This window comes from Salminus brasiliensis, chromosome 6 (assembly GCF_030463535.1).
Source record: "Salminus brasiliensis chromosome 6, fSalBra1.hap2, whole genome shotgun sequence".
Lineage (NCBI taxonomy): Eukaryota > Metazoa > Chordata > Actinopteri > Characiformes > Bryconidae > Salminus > Salminus brasiliensis.
The window spans coordinates 128,943-153,942 of NC_132883.1; the positions used below are offsets into that span (position 1 = coordinate 128,943).

Genomic DNA, 25,000 nt, shown 5'->3' on the forward strand with positions numbered 1-25,000 from the left:
AAGAACCCTTTAAGAATTCAGGTAGTTTGAGTTGTTACAGAGCAGCGTGATCAGCGGGGGGTGGGGGGATAGTGGGCGGACACTGAGGGGATAGAGGGTTGATAGAGATGGGACTGTGGGGGACAGTGAGGGGATAGAGGGTTGATGGAGGGGGACAGTGAGGGGATAGAGGGTTGATAGAGATGGGTCTGTGGGGGACAGAGGGGGGACAGTGAGGGGATAGAGGGTTGATGGAGGGGGACAGCGGGGGACAGTGAGGGGATAGAGGGTTGATAGAGATGGGTCTGTGGGGGACAGTGGGGGATAGAGGGGGGACAGTGAGGGGATAGAGGGTTGATGGAGGGGGACAGTGGGGGACAGTGAGGGGATAGAGGGTTGATAGAGATGGGTCTGTGGGGGACAGTGGGGGATAGAGGGGGGACAGTGAGGGGATAGAGGGTTGATGGTGGGGGACAGTGAGGGGATAGAGGGTTGATGGAGGGGGACAGTGGGGGACAGTGAGGGGATAGAGGGTTGATAGAGATGGGACTGTGGGGGACAGTGGGGGATAGAGGGGGGACAGTGAGGGGATAGAGGGTTGATGGAGGGGGACAGTGGGGGGATAGAGGGGGTGCAGTGGGGGATATAGGGGGACAGTGGGGGGATAGAGGGTTGATGGAGGGGGACAGTGGGGGGATAGAGGGGGGGCAGTGAGGGGATAGAGGGGGGGACAGTGGGGGATAGTGTGGGGGATAGAGGGTTGATAGAGGGGGGGCAGTGGGGGATAGTGGGGGGGCAGTGAGGGGATAGAGGGGGGGACAGTGGGGGATAGTGTGGGGGATAGAGGGTTGATAGAGGGGGGACAGTGGGGGATAGTGTGGGGGATAGAGGGTTGATAGAGGGGGGGCAGTGGGGGATAGTGTGGGGGATAGAGGGTTGATAGAGGGGGGGCAGTGGGGGATAGTGGGGGGGATAGCAGATTTGTAGTGTAGTGACCTCTCTGCTTTTCACACTGTAGGAAGCTCTGTAGGCTCTTCAGGGGTTCTGTGGTAAAGCAGCGGTTTCATACTGACTCAAAGAACCCTTTGAATGCTCTGCTGTTCTAGTGGAGATTCTCCTGGATGGTTCTTTTATAATTGGTTCTGGATAGTATTACTAAAGGGTTCTGCTGTTGATCCAATAAAATGAATACTAATAACCCTTTCTGCGAGGTGTGTTTATGAGCGCCCCCTTATGAATTTAGGAGGCATAGCACTGTATGTCCTGATGGTCAGTGTGTTTTATGGGGTGTTTGGTGAGCACTGTGTTGTGTTTATTTCTGCATGGATGAAATTCTCCTGTGAATCACTCCTCCTCTTCCTCTTCCTCCTCCTCCTCCACTTCCTCCTCCTCCTGAGCAGAATCGATGTGACTGAGGTGCAAATCTTCATTATAAGCTTGTACTTGCTGGCTGCCTTCGGAGGAACAGCTTTTTGGCAATATGTGGTAATTTCCTTTAACATGCTTAATTCACCCCAATCACCGTCCAATCACCTCATAGTGCTTTTAAACTCCATGATGTCTGATTAGAGATCAGGCGATCCAGGTGTGTTTTAATGGATGAGGATTGTCTGTGTTAATCTCGATCCTTTGTTTTTGCTGCTGCGCCGTCATGTTTCTGTTCCATGAACAGAGGTTTAGCGTCTGCAGTGTGGAACCGTTCTACAGTGGAACAGTAACACCCATAATTCAACCAAACACACTTACCAGACTCTCCACTCCATCCAGTTTAAACATGTTCAGCTCCGCCCATCCTGTGTCATTTTGAACGAGAGTGAGCGCAGGGCTGATCAGATCTGCTCATATCTGTGATTAAAACTTGCTAATGCTGCTAATGTTTATATACATACATTTAAACTGTACTAATATACTAATATACTAATTAGTACACTAATGCAGTCAGCGGGCGATCACTCAGTGCATGTCTAATAGTAACGGATCAGTATAAAGATGTGGGGCTTTGACCTCTACTAGATGATCTGCTGAGATCAGGCTGGGTGTCTGAAGTCTGCCTCTAGTTTTACAGTAATCAGTAATCTGATTAATGAGTTTTGCTGATGCAGACGGACGGACAGACAGACGGACAGACGCACGGACGGACAGACAGACGTTCTTATTTACCCTGTTGCTGTAACGTGTGTGTTATGCTGTGGAGTACCGAGCGCTGCGCTGATGTGATGGGCAGGTGCTGTATGTTTCCTCTGAATGTGTCTAATGCTCGGGTCTGTGTGTGTTCTTCAGATTCCAGTTCTGAACATCCAGATTAAAATCATCCCTGCGATCTTCACTCTGCTGGGGGCCGTTTTCTCCTGCACAAACTACTTCCGGGTCATTTTCACAGGCGGGATGGGCAAAAACGGATCCACGATTGCAGTGAGTGTTGCAGCGAGGCCAGAGGAGAGCTCTCTGCTGCGTTTTTCTACTCGTCTGTTTATAGATTGGATATCATCAATATCAAGTTCTGATTTACCAGACCCGGCCCAGTTCATACACCTCTCATCACCAGTGGGTCTCAGGATCAGTATTATGAATGAGTGTGTGGCAGTGGTGCTCAGCGGTTAGAGCGCCGGGATATCAACAACAGGGTTGTGGGTTCGATTCCCGGGCTCGGCAGGATGCCACTGTTGGGCCCTTGAGCAAGGCCCTTTACCCCCTCTGCTCCCCGGGTGCTGGAGTTGGCTGCCCACCGCTCTGGGTGTGTGTGTGTACTCACTGCCCCTAGCTCACTAGTGTGTGTGTGTGTGTGTGTGTGTGTGTGTGTGTGTGTTCACTACCAGAGATGGGTTAAATGCAGAGGACACATTTCGCAGTGTCAATGTGACAAATACGTGCACCTTTACTGATCTGGGCTGATATTCGTGGGACTGAAAGCAAACTGTAAGGAGTCTCAGTGTCTGACGCCTCCTACCAGCAGAGGGAGACAACAACAAGGCACTGTCACCCAAGGGAACTTCAGTGCCCAGCGATACTAGGGGGTAATTAGTGCCAATCAGACACACCTGGTGGTCACAGCATTTAAGACTGTGGCAAACGGCACTGCTCTGTCACACCTGTGTAGAGGGGTGATCAGTACGGTTCACAGAGCTGAGAGAAAAGGAAAAGAAGATAACACGGTTGTAAAAGAAAAAAGCTTAAGAGATCACAGCTCAACAATCAAACAGATCTAACAAAGCTTTGAAAGGACTGCTTCAGTTAGTTCCCTCTCCAGAGAGAGACTGTGAGTGTGTGTGAGTGAGCGACACAGAGACAGAGACAGTTGTTTAGTGCTAGCGTTCCTCAGCCTGAGCTTCGCCATCTTGGCGTCTCCTTTGTTTGGTTTTCCCGCCTTTTTTATTTCATTGTTTTATAGGGTGCAGCTCCACCCACTGCCTGTGCTTGCTGGTGGCGCAGTGGTAAGATGATGGACCTCCACTGCCAGGATTGCTGGGAGCAGCTGTTGTCCCACAGTACACTAAAGCACCCACAGTCACCTTACATCCCATAAGGCCTGTGCTTACAGGCTTTCCTCTCTGTGCTTGGGTCCTCTCCCTCACCGTCCCGTGACACAAACTCACCAGCGTCCAATCACTGTCTGCAATTACAAAGCCAGAAGAGTTTCATTAAACATTTAAATCCGAATAAAACAGAAGTAAGGGGACATAACAAAAGTTACGTGAGAGACAGAGAGACAGACCGAGACACATCGCGGTCTCACCTCAGTTTCTATTTTCCTCCTCATCTTCCTCCAGGGGACGAGTGTACTGTCACCAGCCTTCCACATCGCAGTGGTGATTTCTCTGGCTCTGCTGACCTATAAGATGTCGTCTGAGCGGCTGTTCCAGACGCACCCCTGCCTCTACGTACTAACTTTCGGCTTCGTGTCTGCCAAGATAACCAACCGGCTGGTGGTAAGACGGACACAGAATATTTATAATAGTCACGTTTACTGTAGTTCTGCCTGACTCTAATCTCTGTACAGTGGAGGTGAATGGAAGCAGGCGTCGGTCGCCATGACGACACAGATACAGCCCATAATTTACTGTAGTTCTGCCTGACTCTGATCTCTGTACAGTGGAGGTGAATGGAAGCAGGCGTCGGTCGCCATGACGACACAGATACAGCCCATAATTGATCTCCTATCCAAACCCACCAGTGCAGCTACACGAGTCTTCTGAGTTTTATATAGTGATGATGATGATGATGATGATGAAGGTAAAATAGTGAATAGAGAATCTGAACTAATGCAGTTCTCTTTAGGGACTACTTTCTGTAGCCGCACTACACCCTGCAGCATGTATCCCTCCACCATTTTAATGATCTGGTTCTAAAAGCAGGTTCTAGAGCCGAACTCTTCTCAGAACTCTGGTAGAACCGTGTCTCAGGCATCAGGCAGCGTCTTCATCACCATTAGGTGAAGAACTTTCTGTGAGGAGCTTTTATTAGAGCTTCAGACGTCTGCTTCAGACGGAGCTTTTTCTGTAATATTTAATTGTTTATTAATTATTAGTTTTCAAAATTTAAATCCACCCACATATCCTGAGGTTTAGGGCAGTAAGTACCCTGCGGAGCTGTAGCATGTGTAACTCTGTTTGATGTGTGTCTGTGTCTCTGTGTGTGTGTGTATGTGTGTGTGTGTGTTAGGTTGCTCATATGACTAAAAGTGAAATGCATCGTAATGACCTGGCCTTCCTGAGTCCGCTGCTGCTGTGCCTGAATCAGTATTTCAGCTACTTCAGTGAACACCTCCTGCTCTGGGTGGCGCTGGTGAGTGCTGTTAAAATATTGACTACACTGTTCCTAATAGAGCTGTGTGTTCTTAATGATTTGCAGTAGGAGCAGAGGGTGAGCAGGCCGGTGTGGTTTACTCTGGTTCTGATGTTCTGTTTCAGGTTCTGTCCGGTTCTGATCTGGTGTGTTACTGCGTGAGTGTGTGTAAGCAGATCGCTGCCCAACTAAACATCAGTGTGTTCAGCCTCCGCAAGCCGGAATCCTCCAAACAAGACTACCGCAACAACCACTAACACACACTCTCTCTCACACACACACACACACACACACACACACACACACACACACACACACACACACTCTCACACACTCCGTCCCCCTGCAGGTCAGTTATTACAGTGAATGTAATGAATTCCGAGCCCAAACACAGCCGGATGACGCAGAACTCTTCAGAGTCTGGGAGTAACGGGGGTCCGGGAGGGTTTTATGGAGGGAGGGGTTACTGGGGGTGTTGTGGCGTTCGGTTCAGTGTGGTATTTAAGTTCACATTTTCAGCCTGAACTTCAAGTTTGCGGCATGTTTATAACAAATACACCGAATCTAACGGAGGGAGGAGTTACTGTAGAGCTGCTGATCAGTAGCAGTGGCCAGAGGAGCGTCTACAGCTGTCTCCTCCTCCTCCTCCTCCTCTTCCTCCTTTTCCTCCTTCTCCTCTTCCTCCTTTGTTCAGTTGGGTTTTCTGAGGTCTGTTCAGGCCAGTCTGGCCGTTGATCACCCTACCTGTGGAAACCCTCCACTAAACCAGTGAAGCTAAGCTAATTAGCGTCTCTGTGAACGTGGTGGAGCAGCTAATCTCTGCAGAGTTTCAACAGGTAAAAAAACATTTACAGATTTTCTCTCTTTCCCCAAGATGTAGTCGATCAGCCGAGACATTCTGCATAACACTGCTTTATTAGTTTAGCACTGGAGCTGCTCTACATGTCCAAATGTTTGTGGACACCCCTTCTAATGAATGCATTCAGCTACTTTAAATATTGCTGACACAGATGTGCAAATGCACACACAGTTTGTCTAGCCCCTGTAGAGAAGAAGTACTGCCAATAGAATAGGACTCTCTGGAGCAGATCAACATCATGACCCTATCGGCTCCATGCTGCCTAATAATGCCAGGCGTGGGCTAGAGGGGTATAAAGCCCCCCAGCATTGAGGAGCTGTGGAGCAGTGGAAGAACTGTGTTCTCTGGAGTGATGGTGGAGGAGCTCCATCCAGTACTTTTGGGATTATGAGGTGGGCTGGTGATCTGTTGTGGCTGAATGCAATCAAATCCTTACAGCAATGCTCCTCTAGAACATGAACTGAAGCACATTAGCATATAGCTAAACACAGTAGCAGCATCTAAAAGCCTGGATTTTGTCCATACTCCAGTCCATGTTCTAGATAACACTGAACACCTCCTCACGCTTTGAGGAGAGAGAGTGAGTGAGATGATCTCACGATGCTCACTGTTCTACATAACCATCCATCATCTCGTTACATTTCACTCCAGAACCCAGGTCTTCAGATCTGGACCTTAAACCCAGTTTCCAGTCCTGGATTTTGTTCTAGCTGGAAGGTAAGGGAACAGTTAGTGTAACTGATTGGCTACATACAGTCACACCTACCAGGGATGATCAAATCCAGGGCAGGGAGCTGGATTCTGATCTAGTGTTCACTTCAGTCACCAATCATGTCTTGACTGATCGACTATAGTTGGGTAATCCTCACATAACAGGATAAACGGTGAAAGACCTGAAGAAATGAAAATGACAGGGTTTATTTTTAATAATAATTATAATAAGAATGAAATAGCGTTCAATTGATTTCTAGTGACATTTTTCATCTTAAGTGACCAAATCATGATATATATAGTCATGTGCAAATGTTTGTGCACCCATGCTCTACAGTAAACATCAACAAAACTTAAAAAATGAAAATGTAACACAATTTCTATTTATTTACTGAATTTTAAAGATATATTAATATACTCAGATTTATTATACTGACTTAATAAACAGTAGGTGTGTATGGGAGTGTGCGGTAGGCGTGTATGGGAGTGTGCGGTAGGCGTGTATGGGAGTGTACACTCACATCATCAGCAGCTGTATCTGGAGACCTGGGTGCACAAACCATTGCACGCAACCTGCGGTCCTGCACTGTGCTTACTGCAGTGAGGGGCGGCGGTGCCAGAGTTCAGCCCTGATTATTCTAATCACAGTTGGATTAATTCTGGGTTTAGGAGGGAACTGAATTCTGAGTCGAGGAGAATGAATCTTTAAATCAGCTCACGGAGTTCCAGCGTGATTTCAGATTGGGCTGCAGTTCTGCAGTTCTGCCAAATCCGAAAAGAAAAGAGAACCCGTGATCTGGTCACTAACCCGTCTCCTCGGGTCCGTGTCTACACACCTGAGTTCGTGTGATGATCTGCTGATTTGCGTGCCTTTATTTCTCACACTTTACTTTTATTGTACAGCTTACAGACTCACTCTATGCACATTAAAGGTCTTTCCATTCTGTCTTTATGATTTTACACTCGAATCATAACAGATTTCCAGAGATCCATCATTTTATTCATGCATACATTAGGAGACGATGAGAGATTGAAGTAGAAACTGCTTTAAGTTAATATGAGGTATTTAAAGGGACAGTAAGTCGTGTTGTGTAAAAGCTTGACTGACCTTGTGGCTCTGATGTACGTTTATGAGACTTTTTATACTTCTATTAATATTCTATTCATATTTGCCTTTTAAAGTTATTTTTCTGCTCCGTCAGAGTTTCCGTTTTGGAGATATGAGGTTTAGCGAAGGCGTGCTAGCTAAGGTTCTGTGCTAGTCGAAGTTGAAAGGTGAGGAAATTAACTGAAGGCTGATTGGGATCTGATTGGGATCTGATTGGGATCTGAGAGCTGATCATTATTATTCATGAGGTCAAAGCAACTATGCAGGTCACTTCCCTTTGTGATGTCATTACAGACCGTTTACTGTAACCATCCATGTTAGCAGCTAACAGTTTAGCGCACAAGCTAAAGCAATAGTTTTCAAACCAAAAACGCCCAGTTTCCCCCTCACGCCAAATAAAGTTGATTAGCCAAGATGTTCAGTTTACTTTTACACTGGAGCTGTGAGGCTAATGTAGCTAGCCAACAATGGAAGATTATTAGTATCCGCCTGTTAGCACAGTGCTAACACTCTTTTGCATGAAGAAAAATGAATGACAGAATCACGTAGACGATTTGCGCTCCTGAGACTGTTTACTTCAGTCACGGTTCTAGATAACGGTCACATAGTGTCGAAACCAGATTAGAGATCACAGAACACCTCCACACGCTTTGAGGAGAGAGTGTGCTGATTTAGACATGAATCACGTTAGCACCATGCTAACTGGCTAAAGCTAATACGCTAATCTTAATTGTTAGCAACATTAGCCTTGTAGCTCCAGTCTACAGATCTACGTTTAAAGTATTTGAGGAAACTGTACGTTAGAACTAGAGACTGTAGGAACAGCGCCACCTCCAGCAGGACATGGGAAATGCGCATGTTGTACATTTTTAAAAGAGGTATTTAGGTTGAGAAGAGAAATGCTAATCGCTGCTGGTGACCATGTTTATCTACCTTTAGAGAACGCGCACCTGAGAAGGGTTCAGTGCTCCTGAACTCCAAATATAGTCGATTAGCTGAGACACGCTTGGTGCTCACTGGAGCTACGAGGCTAATGTAGCCAGCGAGCTCGAAAGTAATGGAGGCTTATATCTACCGGTTAGCCGCAGCGCAGGGATGCTAATATAAGTACTGAGAGCCTTTTCCTATCGGTTAGCTCTAAAGCTAAGGCCAGTGTAGCTAACAATTACTAGACTCTTATACCCACCAATTAGCCCTGTTATACAGCGGGGTGCTAACTGCGTGTCCAGGTCCGGTCACTAGCTGTTGTCACTCGTTAACTCGTTAATTGTTCTCAGTAATTGAGCGTTTTCATGCCTCTCACTGCTGAACACACTTCCTGTGTGAAACTGTGTGTTTGACCTGTGGATTTGTGAGTTTAGCTGCGCTGACCTTCGGAAAGCAGCAGTGAATAAAAGCTGGTTTTAGCTGTTTCCTTTATTTAGGCCCTCTGTCAGTAAACTCTTGAGGCTGTTAGCTGTTTGGCTAATCAGGCTACACATACAACCACCCTGTTACCTACATGTGTGCAGCTGTATTGTGAATATATGTACTTTTATTATCATTGTTTTTAACAGTGTTTTTACTGTTCATAAGCGAATTAGCCAGCTTGCTAACTGCTAACTCGCCAACCCCCCCCAACCCCCCCGTACGGCTCTGCAGCACCGTGTTATTACAATTATCTGTTATTAGATTGTGTTTTTATGAGTCTGTAATTAGATAAGATCGTCCTTTATTAGTCCCGCAGTGGGGAAATTCCCAGCCAGGATGCTAACAGCTAAAATCAGCTAAATGTAGGATTTTCTCTGTCGGTCTTCCTGTTCATGACCACGTCTGTTCCCAACCAGTGCTCAGCAGTTCAGTAGTCTCTGATAGACTGGTTCTGTGGCCTCTGGCGCTGTATGACTCTCTGTTATCTAGAACATGGACCAAAGTATGCTAGCAAGGCTAAGCACGGTAGCGGCCACGTGAAGCCCACGTTTTCTTTATAACTGCGCTTCTGGACGGGTTTGACGGCAGGTGTGATGATCTGGGCATGCAGTTAGCACTGTGCTAATTAGCCTCGTAGCTTCCGTACAGAGCTAGATAACCGTCAGGGGACATCACTGCGTTAACTTCCTCAGCGTTAGCGTGTAGCGCTCAGCGTTCAGTGTAGGATGGAGGAAGGTGGTGTTCAGCGACCGAGCGCTTCCAGGTTCTTGTGAATAGCTGAGTTTAAACACCTCGTCCACAAAACACCTTTTATTTTACTGCCTACCTCTCAGCGGCGTGCGCGAGAGTGAGTTTGAGAGTGAGTGAGTGTGAGAGTGAGTGAGAGTGTGCGCGAGTGTGAGAGAGAGTGCGCGAGTGCGAGAGTGCGCGAGTGTGAGAGTGCGCGTGAGAGTGAGTGAGTGGAGGAGTTAGCGATGATTTCTGATGGAGGGTTGCTGTTGGTATCGGTGCCTTTCCTCACATTCCTGATCACAGCCCGTTCTGTTTGTCCGGATCCGGGAGTGTTACTGTGTGTTACCGGGTTCTGTTACGGCATTCTGGGTTTTATGGAAATGAATCCAGAGAGTAAGAATCCAGCCCGGGATTTTGTTCCAGCTGCTGGGCGGCTCTGTAAGACTCCGTTCTGTGGGTTCTGACACTGTATGACTCTGTTATCTAGAACATGGACCAAAGTGTGCTAGCATATTATTGTACTTCCCTTTATTAAACAGCGGGTTCTGGAGCTCGATAGAACCGTTTAAATCAAATACAGCAGATTTTCCATCATGGAGGAGAACTCCCTAAAGCCAGGAGCCGGCCCTGCGGCGGGAGCAGAGTCCTGAGGCGGATTTAACTTTCCGGATCTGAACTTTCCTGCTCTAGAAACCATGATATTCTGTTTTAAAGTGTTTTTTTTTTTAGTTTATGAGAGAAATTGTATCATTTTTATTTGATTTTCTTTCTCCACTCCAGTGTTTCCTCTGTTCTGACCTCATATCTGTATCTCTGAGGACATTTTCAGAAGTCTTCATTTCCTGCAGATACACGTCTAGAGAATCACGCCTCTGTCTCGACACTTCATCATTTCAGACGTGTAAAACCTGCACTTGTATAAACGTGTTCATTATGAAAGCTAATGAAATGTGTAGAATTGTTCATTATGATTGACCTGTAACACGTCCAGGATTTAGAACCGCTGGTGTACCGAGGTGAAACCGTGTCGACCTCCTGCTCAGATTTACACACTGTTACTAAAACTGAATGATCCAAATACAGCAGATTTCCATCATAGAGGAGAACCACAAAATACCTAGAACCATTTATGCATTCAGGTGGTTCTTTGGATTGTCACAGTTCTACATAGAAATCAAGAACCCTTAAAGAACCCCGTTCTTAACGACTGTAGTCGATCAGCCAGGACCGGTTTAGTGTCTGATCTTTTGAGTTACTCTGTGAGCTAATGGGAGCTTATACCTCACTAATTAGCACTGAAGCTAAAAAGATAATGTAGCTAGCACAACCGTTTAGCACACCAGTTAGCACTGAAGCTAACTGCACTTTGTGTTTAGTGTACGAACCTGGACATGCAGTTAGCACAATGCTAATAGGTCAGATATGAATGGTCAGTACTACAGTGTTGGCTAAGTTAGCCGGCTACATCACCCTGTAGCGCTAGTGCTAAAGCTGAAGAAGCACTGAACAGGTCTTGGCTGGTTTGGGAGGTTCTGGTTAGCCCTGCTGTTTATGTTCTTCTGTGAGGAACAGCACCGATGTCCCGGTCAGGTTAACCCAGCGCTCAGCCAGCCATCAGAATCCACATTAGTGGAATTAAAATTCTCACGGCTAACAGAGTTATACGTTATTTCATTAGCTGTTATTTAGATTATGTGGCCTCGCAGGTCTTTTTACTGTTAATCTCTCTTTTCTAAGGGATTTAATAAGTTATAATGAGTTTATTATGGTAATTAAACCCAGCAGGACCTTCAGGTTGTTTCATGCTCCAGAAAGGCTGAATATTTTTCCTGTGTTTGAAACGGGCTCATTTGACCCAGATCGTAAACCGGAGGGTTAAGGTGGGGGAACTTTTCAATTTTTTTTTCTTTATTGCCAAAACAATGGCCTCCTTAAGCCCCGCCTCCTTAATCCTGCTTCCTTAAGCCCCGCCTCTTGTCACTCATCCAGCAGCTCTGCTGGTTTTCCCCTGACTGTAAACCCAGGCTGCTGGTGTGCTGTTACATTGCCCAATTTAACCAGTTCACCCACAGCCAGTAAGCCCAACCAAAGTCCTCACACACCTTCCGTCAGCGAGTGTGTTCTGCCACAGTGACGCTGCTGTTAGTATTTGTTCAGTTTTGCCATTTCTGTTGTACTGATCATGTGTGTTCTGTGTTCTGTTTCCTGTAAAGACGTTAATTTTCTAATAGACTCGCAGCCGGAAAAATAAAGACTGTTATATTTCTGCTAACGGACGCCAGGCTCCGCCTCCTTCTGTCTGACCACCTGACCCAGTGAAGCTTCAGTGGCATGAATATACGAGTTACGGGTTTGACCGCACCTGTGTCACCTGTATCATTTCCATGCTGACGCTCCACTGACTGTAACAGGGGGAGAACGGCGTCTCCGTCATTCCCACTCCGGGCCGGAGCGCTGCTGCTGCTACTGCACTATGGAGGTTTGGTGGTGGAGCTGCAGGAGGAGAACCTCTCTCCAGAACTGTTGTAACTCTGCAGAACCCATAGAGTCATATTAGTGTAAAATCCTGTAGTGTTACTCTACCGCCTCCGCCCACATGCTGCTCCTGCAGCTCTCACACTGTCCAGAAATGCACGTGTACAGTGTGTCCTTTTGGGGGACTCACTCCCTGACTGTGCTTTAAATCTGTTAATCTATTAATTCCTCATACACACTCACCAAGGTGTCCTTACACACAGAGTCATATAAATATATAAAAAGTAAACTATGTGGAACAGTGATCATACTCCTACCTTAAAACAAACAGTGCGGAAACTAGAGCGCAAACGGCAGACCACCAAAAACAATCCCAGAATTCTTTTTTACTGAGATCTCTAAACTTACTAAAAGCCAGGCAGATTCTCAACCCCAGATTCCAACATCTTTAACCAGACATGTTTTTTTAATGATTTATTAATAAAATAGAAAATATTAGACAACAAGTCCAACCTTGCTTATTACATCAGACATGGCCGTCACCTGGTGGAGCTGCTTTAGAACAAAACTTATTTGTAGAACAAAGGCTGGAAGCCTTCTACCCACTTCCACAGCCAGAACTAGAACTAATGATTTCCTCATCAAATTCTACAACCTGTCCACTCGACCCAATTCCCTCTAAAATACTAAAAGAAATTCTCCCAATTATAATCAGACCTCTTTTAACAATAGTAAACTCATCCCTTAGCTTAGGGCATGTTCCCCAAACCCTTAAATTAGCCGTCATAAACCCTTTAATCAAGAAACCAGGTCTTGATCCTAGTGTATCGTCTAATTACAGACCCGTCTCCAACCTCACATTTATATCCAAGATATTAGAAAAAGCTGTGGCCCAACAACTCTGCTTATACCTGAGTAAACATGACCCAATCACAGCACAGAGACAGTCCCTTCAGACCCAATCACAGCACAGAGACAGCCCTTCAGACCCAATCACAGCACAGAGACAGCCCTTCAGACCCAATCACAGCACAGAGACAGCCCTTCAGACCCAATCACAGCACAGAGACAGCCCTTCTGACCCAATCACAGCACAGAAACAGCCCTTCAGACCCAATCACAGCACAGAGACAGCCCTTCAGACCCAATCACAGCACAGAGACAGCCCTTCAGACCCAATCACAGCACAGAGACAGCCCTTCAGACCCAATCACAGCACAGAGACAGCCCTTCTGACCCAATCACAGCACAGAAACAGCCCTTCAGACCCAATCACAGCACAGAGACAGCCCTTCAGACCCAATCACAGCACAGAGACAGTCCTTCAGACCTAATCACAGCACAGAGACAGTCCTTCAGACCTAATCACAGCACAGAGACAGCCCTTCAGACCCAATCACAGCACAGACAGTCCTTCAGACCCAATCACAGCACAGAGACAGTCCTTCAGACCCAATCACAGCCCAGAGACAGCCCTTCAGACCCAATCACAGCCCAGAGACAGCCCTTCAGACTCAATCACAGCCCAGAGACAGCCCTTCAGACCCAATCACAGCCCAGAGACAGCCCTTCAGACCCAATCACAGCACAGAGACAGCCCTTCAGACCCAATCACAGCACAGAGACAGTCCTTCAGACCCAATCACAGCACAGAAACAGCCCTTCAGACCCAATTACAGCACAGAGACAGCCCTTCAGACCCAATTACAGCACAGAGACAGTCCTTCAGACCCAATTACAGCACAGAGACTGCCCTTCAGACCCAATCACAGCACAGAGACAGCCCTTCAGACCCAATCACAACCCAGAGACAGTCCTTCAGACCCAATCACAGCACAGAGACAGTCCTTCAGACCCAATCACAGCACAGAAACAGCCCTTCAGACCCAATTACAGCACAGAAACAGCCCTTCAGACCCAATTACAGCACAGAGACAGTCCTTCAGACCCAATCACAGCACAGAGACTGCCCTTCAGACCCAATCACAGCACAGAGACAGCCCTTCAGACCCAATCACAACCCAGAGACAGTCCTTCAGACCCAATCACAGCACAGAGACAGTCCTTCAGACCCAATCACAGCACAGAGACAGTCCTTCAGACCCAATCACAGCACAGAAACAGCCCTTCAGACCCAATTACAGCACAGAGACAGCCCTTCAGACCCAAACACAGCACAGAGACAGCCCTTCAGACCCAATCACAGCCCAGAGACAGCCCTTCAGACCCAATCACAGCACAGAGACAGCCCTTCAGACCTAATCACAGCACACAGACAGTCCTTCAGACCCAATCACAGCACAGAGACAGTCCTTCAGACCCAATCACAGCCCAGAGACAGCCCTTCAGACCCAATCACAGCACAGAGACAGCCCTTCAGACTCAATCACAGCCCAGAGACAGCCCTTCAGACCCAATCACAGCCCAGAGACAGCCCTTCAGACCCAATCACAGCACAGAGACTGCCCTTCAGACCCAATCACAGCACAGAGACAGCCCTTCAGACCCAATCACAGCACAGAGACAGTCCTTCAGACCCAATCACAGCACAGAAACAGCCCTTCAGACCCAATTACAGCACAGAGACAGCCCTTCAGACCCAATTACAGCACAGAGACAGTCCTTCAGACCCAATTACAGCACAGAGACTGCCCTTCAGACCCAATCACAGCACAGAGACAGCCCTTCAGACCCAATCACAACCCAGAGACAGTCCTTCAGACCCAATCACAGCACAGAGACAGTCCTTCAGACCCAATCACAGCACAGAAACAGCCCTTCAGACCCAATTACAGCACAGAAACAGCCCTTCAGACCCAATCACAGCACAGAGACAGCCCTTCAGACCCAATCACAGCACAGAGACAGCCCTTCAGAACCAATCACAGCACAGAGACAGCCCTAGTAAAGATGACACACCATCTCCTTACTGCCTCTGATCAAGGCTATGTATCTTTATTAGCTCTACTAGACCTCAGTGCAGCCTCTGATACAGTAGATCACACTATTCTACTAGAAAGATTAGAGAACATGGTTGGAATCACAGGAACAGACCTATCATGATTCAGATCATATCTAACTGAACTCTATCAGATCATGAAGATAAAAGATTTAGAAATAAGAAGTAAGATATGGAGTTCTGCAGGGCTCTATTTTAGGACCGCTATTATTTACATTATACATGTTAGCACTGGGTTCAGTTATAAGCAGACATGGCGTTAATTTCCACTTCTATGCAGATGACACACAGCTCTATATATCAGCCAAACCTGATGATAAATTTAGATTACAGAAAATGGAGGACTGTGTAAAGGATATAAAACTCTGGATGTCACAACTTCCTTCTCCTTAACAGTGACAAAACCGAAGTTCTCCTTTTAGGTCCAAAAGACTCTAGAAATAAACTTAATATAATATAAACTTAATAGACTTAATGTTAGACTTGGCTGATGCTTCCATTATTTCTGAGTCATATTGGATTTATCATTTGATCGGATTTATCATTTGAGCAACATCTAGCTAATATTAGTAGAACAGCCTTCATGCAGCTTAGGAACATCTCCAAACTAAGAGACTCCTCCTCTCTACAGGACACAGAAAAGCTAGTACATGCTTTTATTACCTCAAGGCTAGATTACTGTAATGCACTACTGTCAGGTTGTTCCAGCAGGAACCTCAATAAACTTCAGCTGCTTCAGAACACTGCAGTCAGGGTTCTTATTAAAGCTAGAACATCTGACCATATCAGTCCAGTTCTATCAGCACTGCACTGCTCCCAGTTCAGTTCAGCACTGATTATAAAATTCTTCTATTAACATATAAAGCCCTACATGGCCTCGCTCCTGAGTACCTGCAGGATCTTATTACATATTACGAACCATCGAGACTTAGATCTCAGGGTGCTGGACTCTTACGCGTTCCCAAAATTCAGAAACCCTCATCAGGGGGAGGAGCCTTTTCTTATAAAGCCTCCCAACTCTGGAATAACCTTCCAGATAATGTTCGGGACTCAGACACAGTCTCAGTCTTTAAATCTAGGCTGAAACTAATCTGTTTAGTTTAGCTTTTGGTAATTAATGTTTCTTAGATAAGGGCTGCAGGTCCAGGGTTCGCGGACACAGGGAATTGTAGTACACTGAGATGCTGGAACTGTCGTCTCGCTGCTTACACGCGATCACTCAGGTTTGTGGACGGTGGAGCAGATGGACGCTAGTGTTTCAGGGTGCTCCCATGTCTGTGTTACCTTCTGGCTCTCTCCTTTTAATTAGACTGTTATAGTCAGACCTGCCGGAATCGTCAGACACACTCTGATACTGATCAACATTCTCTGATCTCTATAAAATTCTCTCAGAACTAACTCTGCCTCTTTACCTTCTCCCAGTAAATGACCATCCAGCCCGACCTGCTGGAATACTGACCGCTGAGGTCCCCTCTACCTGCATCAAACCAACTGGGGGTCTTTGATCCTTCATGTCTTATGTTATTTCTTTTTTTGTCTCTGTCTTTTATTAATCACTATTTATGTAAAGCTGCTTTGTGACGACAACAGTTGTAAAAAGCTCTACTAATAAATCTGACTTTACTATTAGAGGAAATAAAAACAAATTAGAAATGAAATGTATTTTATAAATATATTATATATGAGCTCAAAGTAAGACTAAAACAAGCAGAAAAAGGATTACAATCAAAAAGGAAACTAAAATGAAGCTAAATAATTAAAATGACAAAAATAAAATAATACAATTATTAATAATAATTATTCATACTATTATCTTGTATTTATTATTATTATTATTATTATTATTAAAACAATGATTCTCACACACACTGTGCAGCTCCTAAGATGTGAGTGTAATGGTGAATGAGAATCAGCTGACGTTGTCACAAGACTGGAAAGGAATCTCTGTCACACACACACACACACACACACACACCTACACACACACTCACACACACACACACACTCTCTCGCACACACTTACACACACACTCACACACACTCTCTCTCACACACACACACACACACACACACACACACACACTCTCTCACACACACTCCCCTACAGCACTTAAACTCTCAGTTCTAACAGACTTTTCATTTCTGTCTTTCTCTTTGAGAAGATCTGTCTAACTCCAGCAGTGTGTGTGTTGGTGTGTGTGTCTTAACTCCTCACAAATAGTGTGTGTGTGTGTGTGTGTGTGAGACTAATGTACTGATCTGATCTGATGCGTGTTTGGGATTTATTCAGCCTTGGCTTTACTTTCCCTTACTGTTCATTCTTTTTGTGTGTGTGTGTGTGTGTGTGTGTGTGTGTGTGTGTGTGTGTGTGTACGCATGCGTGTGTGTGCACGCATGCGCCTATGTGTGTGAAAGAGATTGTGTGTGTGATGTGTGGTCATTTAGTCATTTAAGGGACTCTAGACTTGTGTGTATGGAGGGATTCTATAGGTCTGTGTCTGTTAGAGTGTGAGTGTGAGTGTGTGTGTGTGTGTGTATGTGTGTGTGTGTGTGTGTGTGTGTGTGTCAGTATGCTGTGGTTTCAGAAAGGCCTGTCTGTTCTGCCTGTGGTTCTGATCTCCTGGTCATGTGGGACTTTGGTTCTGACCTACACCGTCTCCGTCCTTCTGGGCCACACTGACCTGCTGCTGCCGTACATCAGGTGAGAGCTTACTGGGATGTTTACTGTCGGGCTCGTCCACGTGGGGAGGTTTTTGCGGCAACATGCAAATGAGGAAAAGAGCAACAGAGCCAGATCATCAAAGCTCTGAGTCTGCTGCTGCACTTCATTAATCCGTGTGTGTGTGTGTGTGTGTGTGTGTGTGTGTGTTTGCAGTGATACGGGCACGGAGGTTCCTGAACGGTGTGTGTTTGGTTTCATGCTCTGCATCTCGGCTTTCCTGGGTAACACTGTCTTCCTCTCTGTGTGTCTCTGTGTGTCTCTGTGTGTCTCTCACTGACCTACAGGTTCAGTCTGATTTTACCACTGATAACAGGCTGGTTTTGTATGATCTCTGCGAGTATTTATACAGTAGTTTTGTTTCAGTGTTGCCAAAAATCATCTCTGGTCTAAATTACAGCTGGTAGGATTGATCAGCTATGTATGGGTTTCAGATTTTCAGCTCAAATATGTGATCAGGCGATAATTTAGTCGATCCTGAGAGCTGGTCAGATCATATGCTGCAGTGTTGCGCAGGGCCTGTTGGTCATAGGACTCTACAGTTCCTTTTTCTACCACTAGATGGCAATACGGATTGCACACAGCAGCAGAAACCCAGTAAAGCCAGTGCTTTACCTCTTCTGACTGGAACTCTGTAGAGAGTGTAAAACTAACTGCCTGAGGACTTCAACTGCACTCACCAGATACCCTCTCCAGAGTCCGTCACTCAGCTCAGTGCAGTGAGTAACGACACTCTGAGCTCCACAGGGCAGCCCTGCGAGATGATGTGTAACCAAGGTTACCTGGAAAGGTAGATGTGGCATACAGCCCCGCCCTAAATCGATATCAGCAATTGGCTGATCATCTTAAAACTCTTAAAAGGCCTTAAAATCACTGATCAGCTGCATTAGTCTCGTAGCGCCAGTGCTACAGTCAGTTGTCCAGTTACTTTTGATTCTATGAAAATGGAGAGACTTTAGGAACAGCTGTGACTCCTGAACTCCTTTAAACTCCTTAAATCTGTCTGAACTTCAGTCACATCAGTTCAGATCCATTAAGGTGGTGTACAGACACACTGTCCAAATACTTATGGACTGGACAGTAAATACAGTTATTATTATTAATCGTTTTAAATATTTCATATGTGAATTGTTGTGAGATCTAGTGTGTGTGTGTGTGTGTGTGTGTTTCAGGTCTGTGTACGGTGTATGTGCGCTATAAGCAGGTCCAGGCTCTGATCTCGGCGTCTGAGTCCAGTCTGCAGATGCTGAATTATGTGGGCTTCCTGCTCGGAGTGTTCAGCTCTGTAGGGATGTGTGTCGTCGCCAACTTTCAGGTTTTAATCTGCATCATTTCACCCCCTCACTGGCCACTTTATGAGAAACACCTACTCTGTGCTTCCACTCACTGGCCACTTTATTAGAAACCCTGTCTGCTCTGGCAGGACTGTAGGTGCTGTATAATGGAGGGTCTCTGGTGTGTCTGGTGTCGTTGTTTTGACGTTTAACAGAAAACAGATATGATGTCGATGCACCTGTTCGGGGCGGGGCTGACCTTTGGCCCCGGAGCACTGTACATCCTGGTGCAGACGGGCGTGTCGTACCGCATGCAGCCGCGTTTCCATGGAACCGACATCCTGTGGGCTCGCATGGCCGTGGGGGTGTGGTGCCTCCTTAGCATCATCGTGTGTATCCTCACTGATCACCACGCTGCCTGCAGTGTCCCCCACCTCGTCAGAGCGTTAGGGTCCGTTACCCGGTGGGGTGGGGTGTGAATCGTGTGACAGTATAATCACAGTTTTCACAATGTAAAGATTTAATTCATGAACATCACCAAACCATTCTCTCTGCTCTCATAGTGATGATCCCACTGTCCTCCTAAACTCAACACACCCCACAGATGAACCTCTGGAGAACGTCAGAACCTTCATTAACACTGTGATAGTGGAGTCATTTCTTCTTAGGACAGTTTGGTGATCGAGGCCCAGTTTCTTTATTCAGATCGTTTATTTTATTTGATTCCATAACCTCAGAGCGAGGCTCAGCCACTGCACGTCCAGAGCTGGAATCTGGACCTCATCGCCTCTGCTAGTGAGGGACCTGGTATGTAATGGGGCAGTGGTGCTCAGATCTAACCCAGTTAGATCACAGGGTTGTGGGGTCGATACCTGGGTCGGCTAAGCTGCCACTATTGGGCCCTTAAGCAAGGCCTTTAACCCTATCATGGCTGTAGCATGGCTGACCCTGTGCTCTGGGATCCCGGAGGAGTGTTAGGTACATGGGAATGTGTGGTCGCTGTGGTTGAGGGCCGTGTGTGCAGTCAGCCTGCCGGGCAGTGTAAGAACGGTCTGCTGCTCCTTGACCGCGCCTCTCAGTGTTCGTGTCGTCGATGCTGATGTACGACGAGCTGCCCGGAGACGAAGTGGCCACCAAGCTGCACTGGATCCCCGGAGAGAGAGTAAGCTACTGCTCAGCATGAAGCTACACCCTCGCAGCAGCCGGACAGGCTAAAGCTACAGCATAGCAACACCACCCCACCAACCACCCAAAAACACCCTAGCAGCCTCCTGCACACCACAGCTACAGCATAGCAACAACGAGTATCAGCTAGTAAATCAACCACATAACAACCGTCTAGAAACACCCTAGCAGCCTCCTGCACACCACAGCATCACCCTAGCAACAACCTCACGATTACCTGGAACACCGTAAGAACCACCTCCCAACAAGAACACATGGACATGAATACCATGGCAACTGTTTAGCAACCCCTGATACGCAATAACAGACACATAGCAACAGGATAGCAACTATTACAAAAAAGCTTAGTAACCACCTAGCAACCCCATAGCAACCAAGCTGTGCTGTCTGTGTATTTACTTCAGGAAGTGCCTTTTTATAAATGACTGAATATTCTGTGTGTTTGTGTGTGTGTGTGTGTGTGTGTGTGTGTGTGTGTGTGTGTGTGTTTAGGGTTACCTGCCTCACCTGGTGAGTGCGGGGGCGGAGTGGTCTCTGGCCTTCTCCTTCATCTGCTTCTTCTTCACCTACATCCGTGACTTCCAGGTGAGTCTGATTTCTGTTGTTGTTTCTAGCGGTTGATTGTACACGTGCGTCTGACACTGCCGTTCTCCTCACTGTAGAAAATCTCTCTGCGGGTTCAGCCCATCCTGCAGAGCAACCACCTGTACAGCTACCCTCTGTACGAGGAGAGACAGCGCCTCCACCATGGAGAACACTCCCCACTGCTAGCGGGGAACATCTGACCTCACACTGCCCCCTGTGGCTCGGCTGTACGACTGCAGTTGACAGAGGAGCATCTGCTTGTTTACCACCCCCTAACTATCTCTCTGTGTGATCTGGATCTCAGGAAGTGAGCGAGCAGAACCACACTACTCTTTCTCTTCCTTTTTTTGAACAATTTAAAAATGTACTCCGCCCCAGGACTTCGTTCCGACCGCCGGCACCTCCGCTGCAGTCAGGATTTTCATTCACCTCCTGAACACAGCGCCTGCACAGCTTCATCCAATTCCATCAAGTGGTTGTTGTAAGGCGGTTTCTATGGTGTTCCAGGTAGTTGCTAAGATGTTTCTAGGTGGTGGGGGGAGGGGGGGGGGTTAACTAGTTGATAGTAGTTGTTGCTAGGCTGTTGCTATGGCGTCCAGGTGGCTGCTAGGATGTTGTAGGATGTAACTTAGCTGCAGCAGAGCCGGACAGACCGCTAGAACCCAACATTTTTATATGTAAAAGTGTGTTTTATATTTAAAGACTGGAAGCAAAATCCTCTGGATACACTAAAACACACACACACACACACACACACACATACACATACACATATACACACACACACACATACAGATCAGGTGTATTGAACACTGATGAATTAATCAGGTTACTGCAGGGTTCTGGGCTCTGATTGGCCGGCAGGTTCCTCTGGTAGTGAATCGGGTGAAGGAGGTTCTGAGTAATAAAATGGAAAGTTCTGAGAAGCAGCTTTAGCCTCTTTAAAAACCACATCCTTTTCCTGAAGAGCACACACCCCACACACACAGCTCCGTACAGCAACACACACACCCCACACAGTTTATACTAGATACTGAATCATTTATAGTAGATACTGAATCATTTATACTAGATACTGAATCATTTATAGTAGATACTGAATCATTTATACTAGATACTGAATTATTTATAGTAGATACTGAATCCTTTATAGTAGATACTGAATCCTTTATAGTAGATAATGAATCATTTATACTAGATACTGAATCATTTATAGTAGATACTGAATCATTTATACTAGATACTGAATCATTTATAGTAGATACTGAATCATTTATACTAGATACTGAATCATTTATAGTAGATACTGAATCCTTTATAGTAGATACTGAATCATTTATATTAGATACTAAATCATTTATACTAGATACTGAATCATTTATAGTAGATACTGAATCCTTTATAGTAGATACTGAATCATTTATAGTAGATAATGAATCATTTATACTAGATACTGAATCATTTATAGTAGATACTGAATCCTTTATAGTAGATACTGAATCATTTATAGTAGATACTGAATCATTTATAGTAGATACTGAATCATGTATAGTAGTACAGTAGCTGAGCTGTCTGTAGATCTCAGACAGAGCCCTGCAGGGTGAACTGACCTCAGAACAGTGAACACTCAGAAACGGGTTAAAGGTGAAGGTCTTTATTTCAACACTGGCTCAGTTTCATCCATTAATCTGGACCCATTAACTCATCACCTCCACTACAGCCTGCAGTCCATTATTCTCACACACACACACACACACACACACACACTAACTCACACACACTAACTCACACACACACTCCCCTATACAGTGTTACACACATTCAAACTAACACACAGAAAATCCCCATTTACAGTTCCGATTACAGTGATGAGCAGATAAGTTAAATAATCTACCTGTGCTATCTACACTCTCCGCAATCACACACACACCCACACACACACTTCCCTCATGTCTCGGCTCCTAGTGTTTCTTGGCCTTTTCCCTCATCTTCCTCTGGTACTCCACGATCTTCCGTTCAAAAAAACCTGGAGAGGAGAGGAGAGGAATGAACCTCAGACAGAAGAGAGCGCCCTCTACCGCCGTCCGCATCCATCAACTGAATTCATCTCCCCCCCACCCAGTCAACTGTACATAGGGTGTATATATACCATCCTGATTGGGGGGCCTTTGCTCCACCTCCTGAATAAACAGGTCAAACATCTGCGTCTCTACGAACTTCTTGACGAAGTGGCGCGTGCTCTTAGACTCCAGAGCTTTATAGAAGCTCCTCTTCTGGAACTGCCCCGGCTTGTCCGGCCCGCTCCGCACGATGTGCTTAGCGAAGTGTCCGACCGTCTTTACGAAGAACGGCAGGAACGCTTCGGGAACCACCTGATTCAGCTCCTCCAGAGCTACAGAACCAAACACAGCACAGACACATCAATATTTACTGAACTCTAATATTTATATATTATACATATATCTGATATACAGCGCTCCTTTATTAAATATGCAGTTAATTATGTCATTAAATAAATGAATCACTTCAACTCAGCGGAGGTTCAGCCTCAGTCTGCTCTGTATCATATAGAATTAAGGTATACAGTATATTTGTAGGCGGGATTACTGATGTAAATTGTGAATATGAAAATAATAATCATAAACTCTGTTATTTAAGGGTGTAAAGTATGATATTACTGTACTGTAGATTGTGTGTACAGGTGTGTCCTGATTGTGAGGTATCTTCTGTTCTGGCTTTAATGAGTGAACAGAACTCACTGGCTTTCTCACTCCGGCTCTTCAGAGCCTGCAGGATCTCCTCTTTCAGTTTGTGGGGTATAATGGAGTCCTCGTCCCCGATCTGTGAACACAAACACGCTCAGCGCTCTGCTCCACACACCTGCACTGGGTACCCTGACTGTAGGTGAACATGTAGACCGGTGAACAGGTAGACATGTAGACAGATGAACAGGTAGACATGTAGACAGGTAGACAGGTGAACATGTAGACCGGTGAACAGGTAGACCGGTGAACAGGTGAACATGTAGACAGGTGAACAGGTAGACATGTAGACAAGTGAACAGGTAGACAGGTGAACAGGTAGACAGGTGAACAGGTGAACATGTAGACAGGTGAACAGGTAGACATGTAGACAGGTGAACAGGTAGACATGTAGACAAGTGAACAGGTAGACATGTAGACAGGTAGACAGGTGAACATGTAGACCGGTGAACAGGTAGACATGTAGACAGGTGAACAGGTGAACATGTAGACAGGTGAACAGGTAGACAGGTGAACAGGTAGACATGTAGACAAGTGAACAGGTAGACAGGTGAACAGGTAGACAGGTGAACAGGTGAAGAGTGCTTCTGAAAGCTCTGTTTGAGAATACCATCACTGTCAGAAAGAAACCTCCGCATCTCTACTGTCTCTCTCTTTTTTCCATAAGCTGAATCTGCAGCTGATCTCTATACAGTATCAGAATTTCAGGGCCAGTAGAAATGCTCCAACACTCGGAATAAACCTTCTACACTGACGTCCATTAAAGTTCTGCTGTTCTGCTGAAGAGTAAAGATCAGGATTATGTGAAGCTACAGGAACAGCAGAAACACACAGCTGAGACGACTTCACCTGAACAAGCTACAATATGAACTGTGGCCACCAGGTGGCAGCAGAGATTCACACAGTATCATCATCTGTTCACAGGAAGGAAGTGTTACATTACACTAGTTAACATCAAAGAGTTTCTCTTCTTCTGATCAGAAGATTTTGTTCTGATTTTGCAGAAAAAATAAAAATAAATAATAAACTCACTTGTCTGATGAAGGTCTGCTTCCTGCCCTCTGATAGGTCCACCGCCAGCAGCTGATAGGAGTGTAAACATGATGACAGTGAGAGTCAGACACACACTCACACACCTCCTCAGGACCCAGCACAGGGGCCAGATGTCTGCGCTAACTCAGCTCTCAGCACACCTGGACCAGGTACTCATGTGATCATGTCCTGGTCCAGGTGTGTCAGAGCAAACATCTGGACTGTCTGCTGGGTCCTGAAGACTGAATCACATCACCGTCCACCGCGCCGCGGTCAGTTACTCACATCGCCCTGGTCAGTGACCTGGTCGGTGAGCCGCTTCTGGACCCCCAGCAGGTATGGAGTGGGGGCCATCACCACATCTATCAGGATCTCAGGAACGATGGAGATGAGCGTGTGCTGCCAGATGAAGGGATGAAGAAGAACAG

At 46.1% G+C, this 25,000-nt stretch overlaps 3 protein-coding genes across 7 annotated transcripts in view; 2 read left to right on the forward strand and 1 right to left on the reverse strand.

The window, feature by feature from the left end:
- Positions 1–1,005: 1,005 nt before the first annotated feature.
- Positions 1,006–11,857, forward strand: cept1a (choline/ethanolamine phosphotransferase 1a). The gene is made up of 5 exons (XM_072681227.1): positions 1,006–1,464; positions 2,260–2,391; positions 3,747–3,905; positions 4,639–4,761; positions 4,887–11,857. The coding sequence occupies exons 1-5, from the start codon at positions 1,213–1,215 to the stop codon at positions 5,016–5,018; spliced, it is 798 nt and encodes a 265-aa protein (XP_072537328.1). The 5' UTR covers positions 1,006–1,212; the 3' UTR covers positions 5,019–11,857.
- Positions 11,858–17,403: 5,546 nt separating this feature from the next.
- Positions 17,404–21,097, forward strand: dram2a (DNA-damage regulated autophagy modulator 2a). The gene is made up of 7 exons (XM_072680747.1): positions 17,404–17,716; positions 17,891–17,958; positions 18,907–19,049; positions 19,224–19,401; positions 20,088–20,170; positions 20,686–20,778; positions 20,856–21,097. Exons 1-7 carry the CDS (start codon positions 17,586–17,588, stop codon positions 20,976–20,978), a joined length of 819 nt encoding a protein of 272 aa, XP_072536848.1. The 5' UTR covers positions 17,404–17,585; the 3' UTR covers positions 20,979–21,097.
- Positions 21,098–22,418: 1,321 nt separating this feature from the next.
- Positions 22,419–25,000, reverse strand: part of dennd2da (DENN/MADD domain containing 2Da) — a 30,388-nt gene continuing 27,806 nt past the window's right edge. For all 5 annotated transcript variants that reach the window (XM_072681228.1, XM_072681229.1, XM_072681232.1 and 2 more), the window contains 5 exons: positions 24,858–25,000; positions 24,573–24,623; positions 23,538–23,619; positions 22,928–23,170; positions 22,419–22,804 (listed from right to left, as the gene is read on the reverse strand). The exon at positions 24,858–25,000 is cut by the window's right edge and continues 29 nt beyond it. In XM_072681228.1, coding sequence (XP_072537329.1) covers positions 22,740–22,804; positions 22,928–23,170; positions 23,538–23,619; positions 24,573–24,623; positions 24,858–25,000 — 584 coding nt within the window. In that variant the 3' untranslated portion in view covers positions 22,419–22,739. The remainder of the gene's footprint in view (positions 22,805–22,927; positions 23,171–23,537; positions 23,620–24,572; positions 24,624–24,857) is intronic.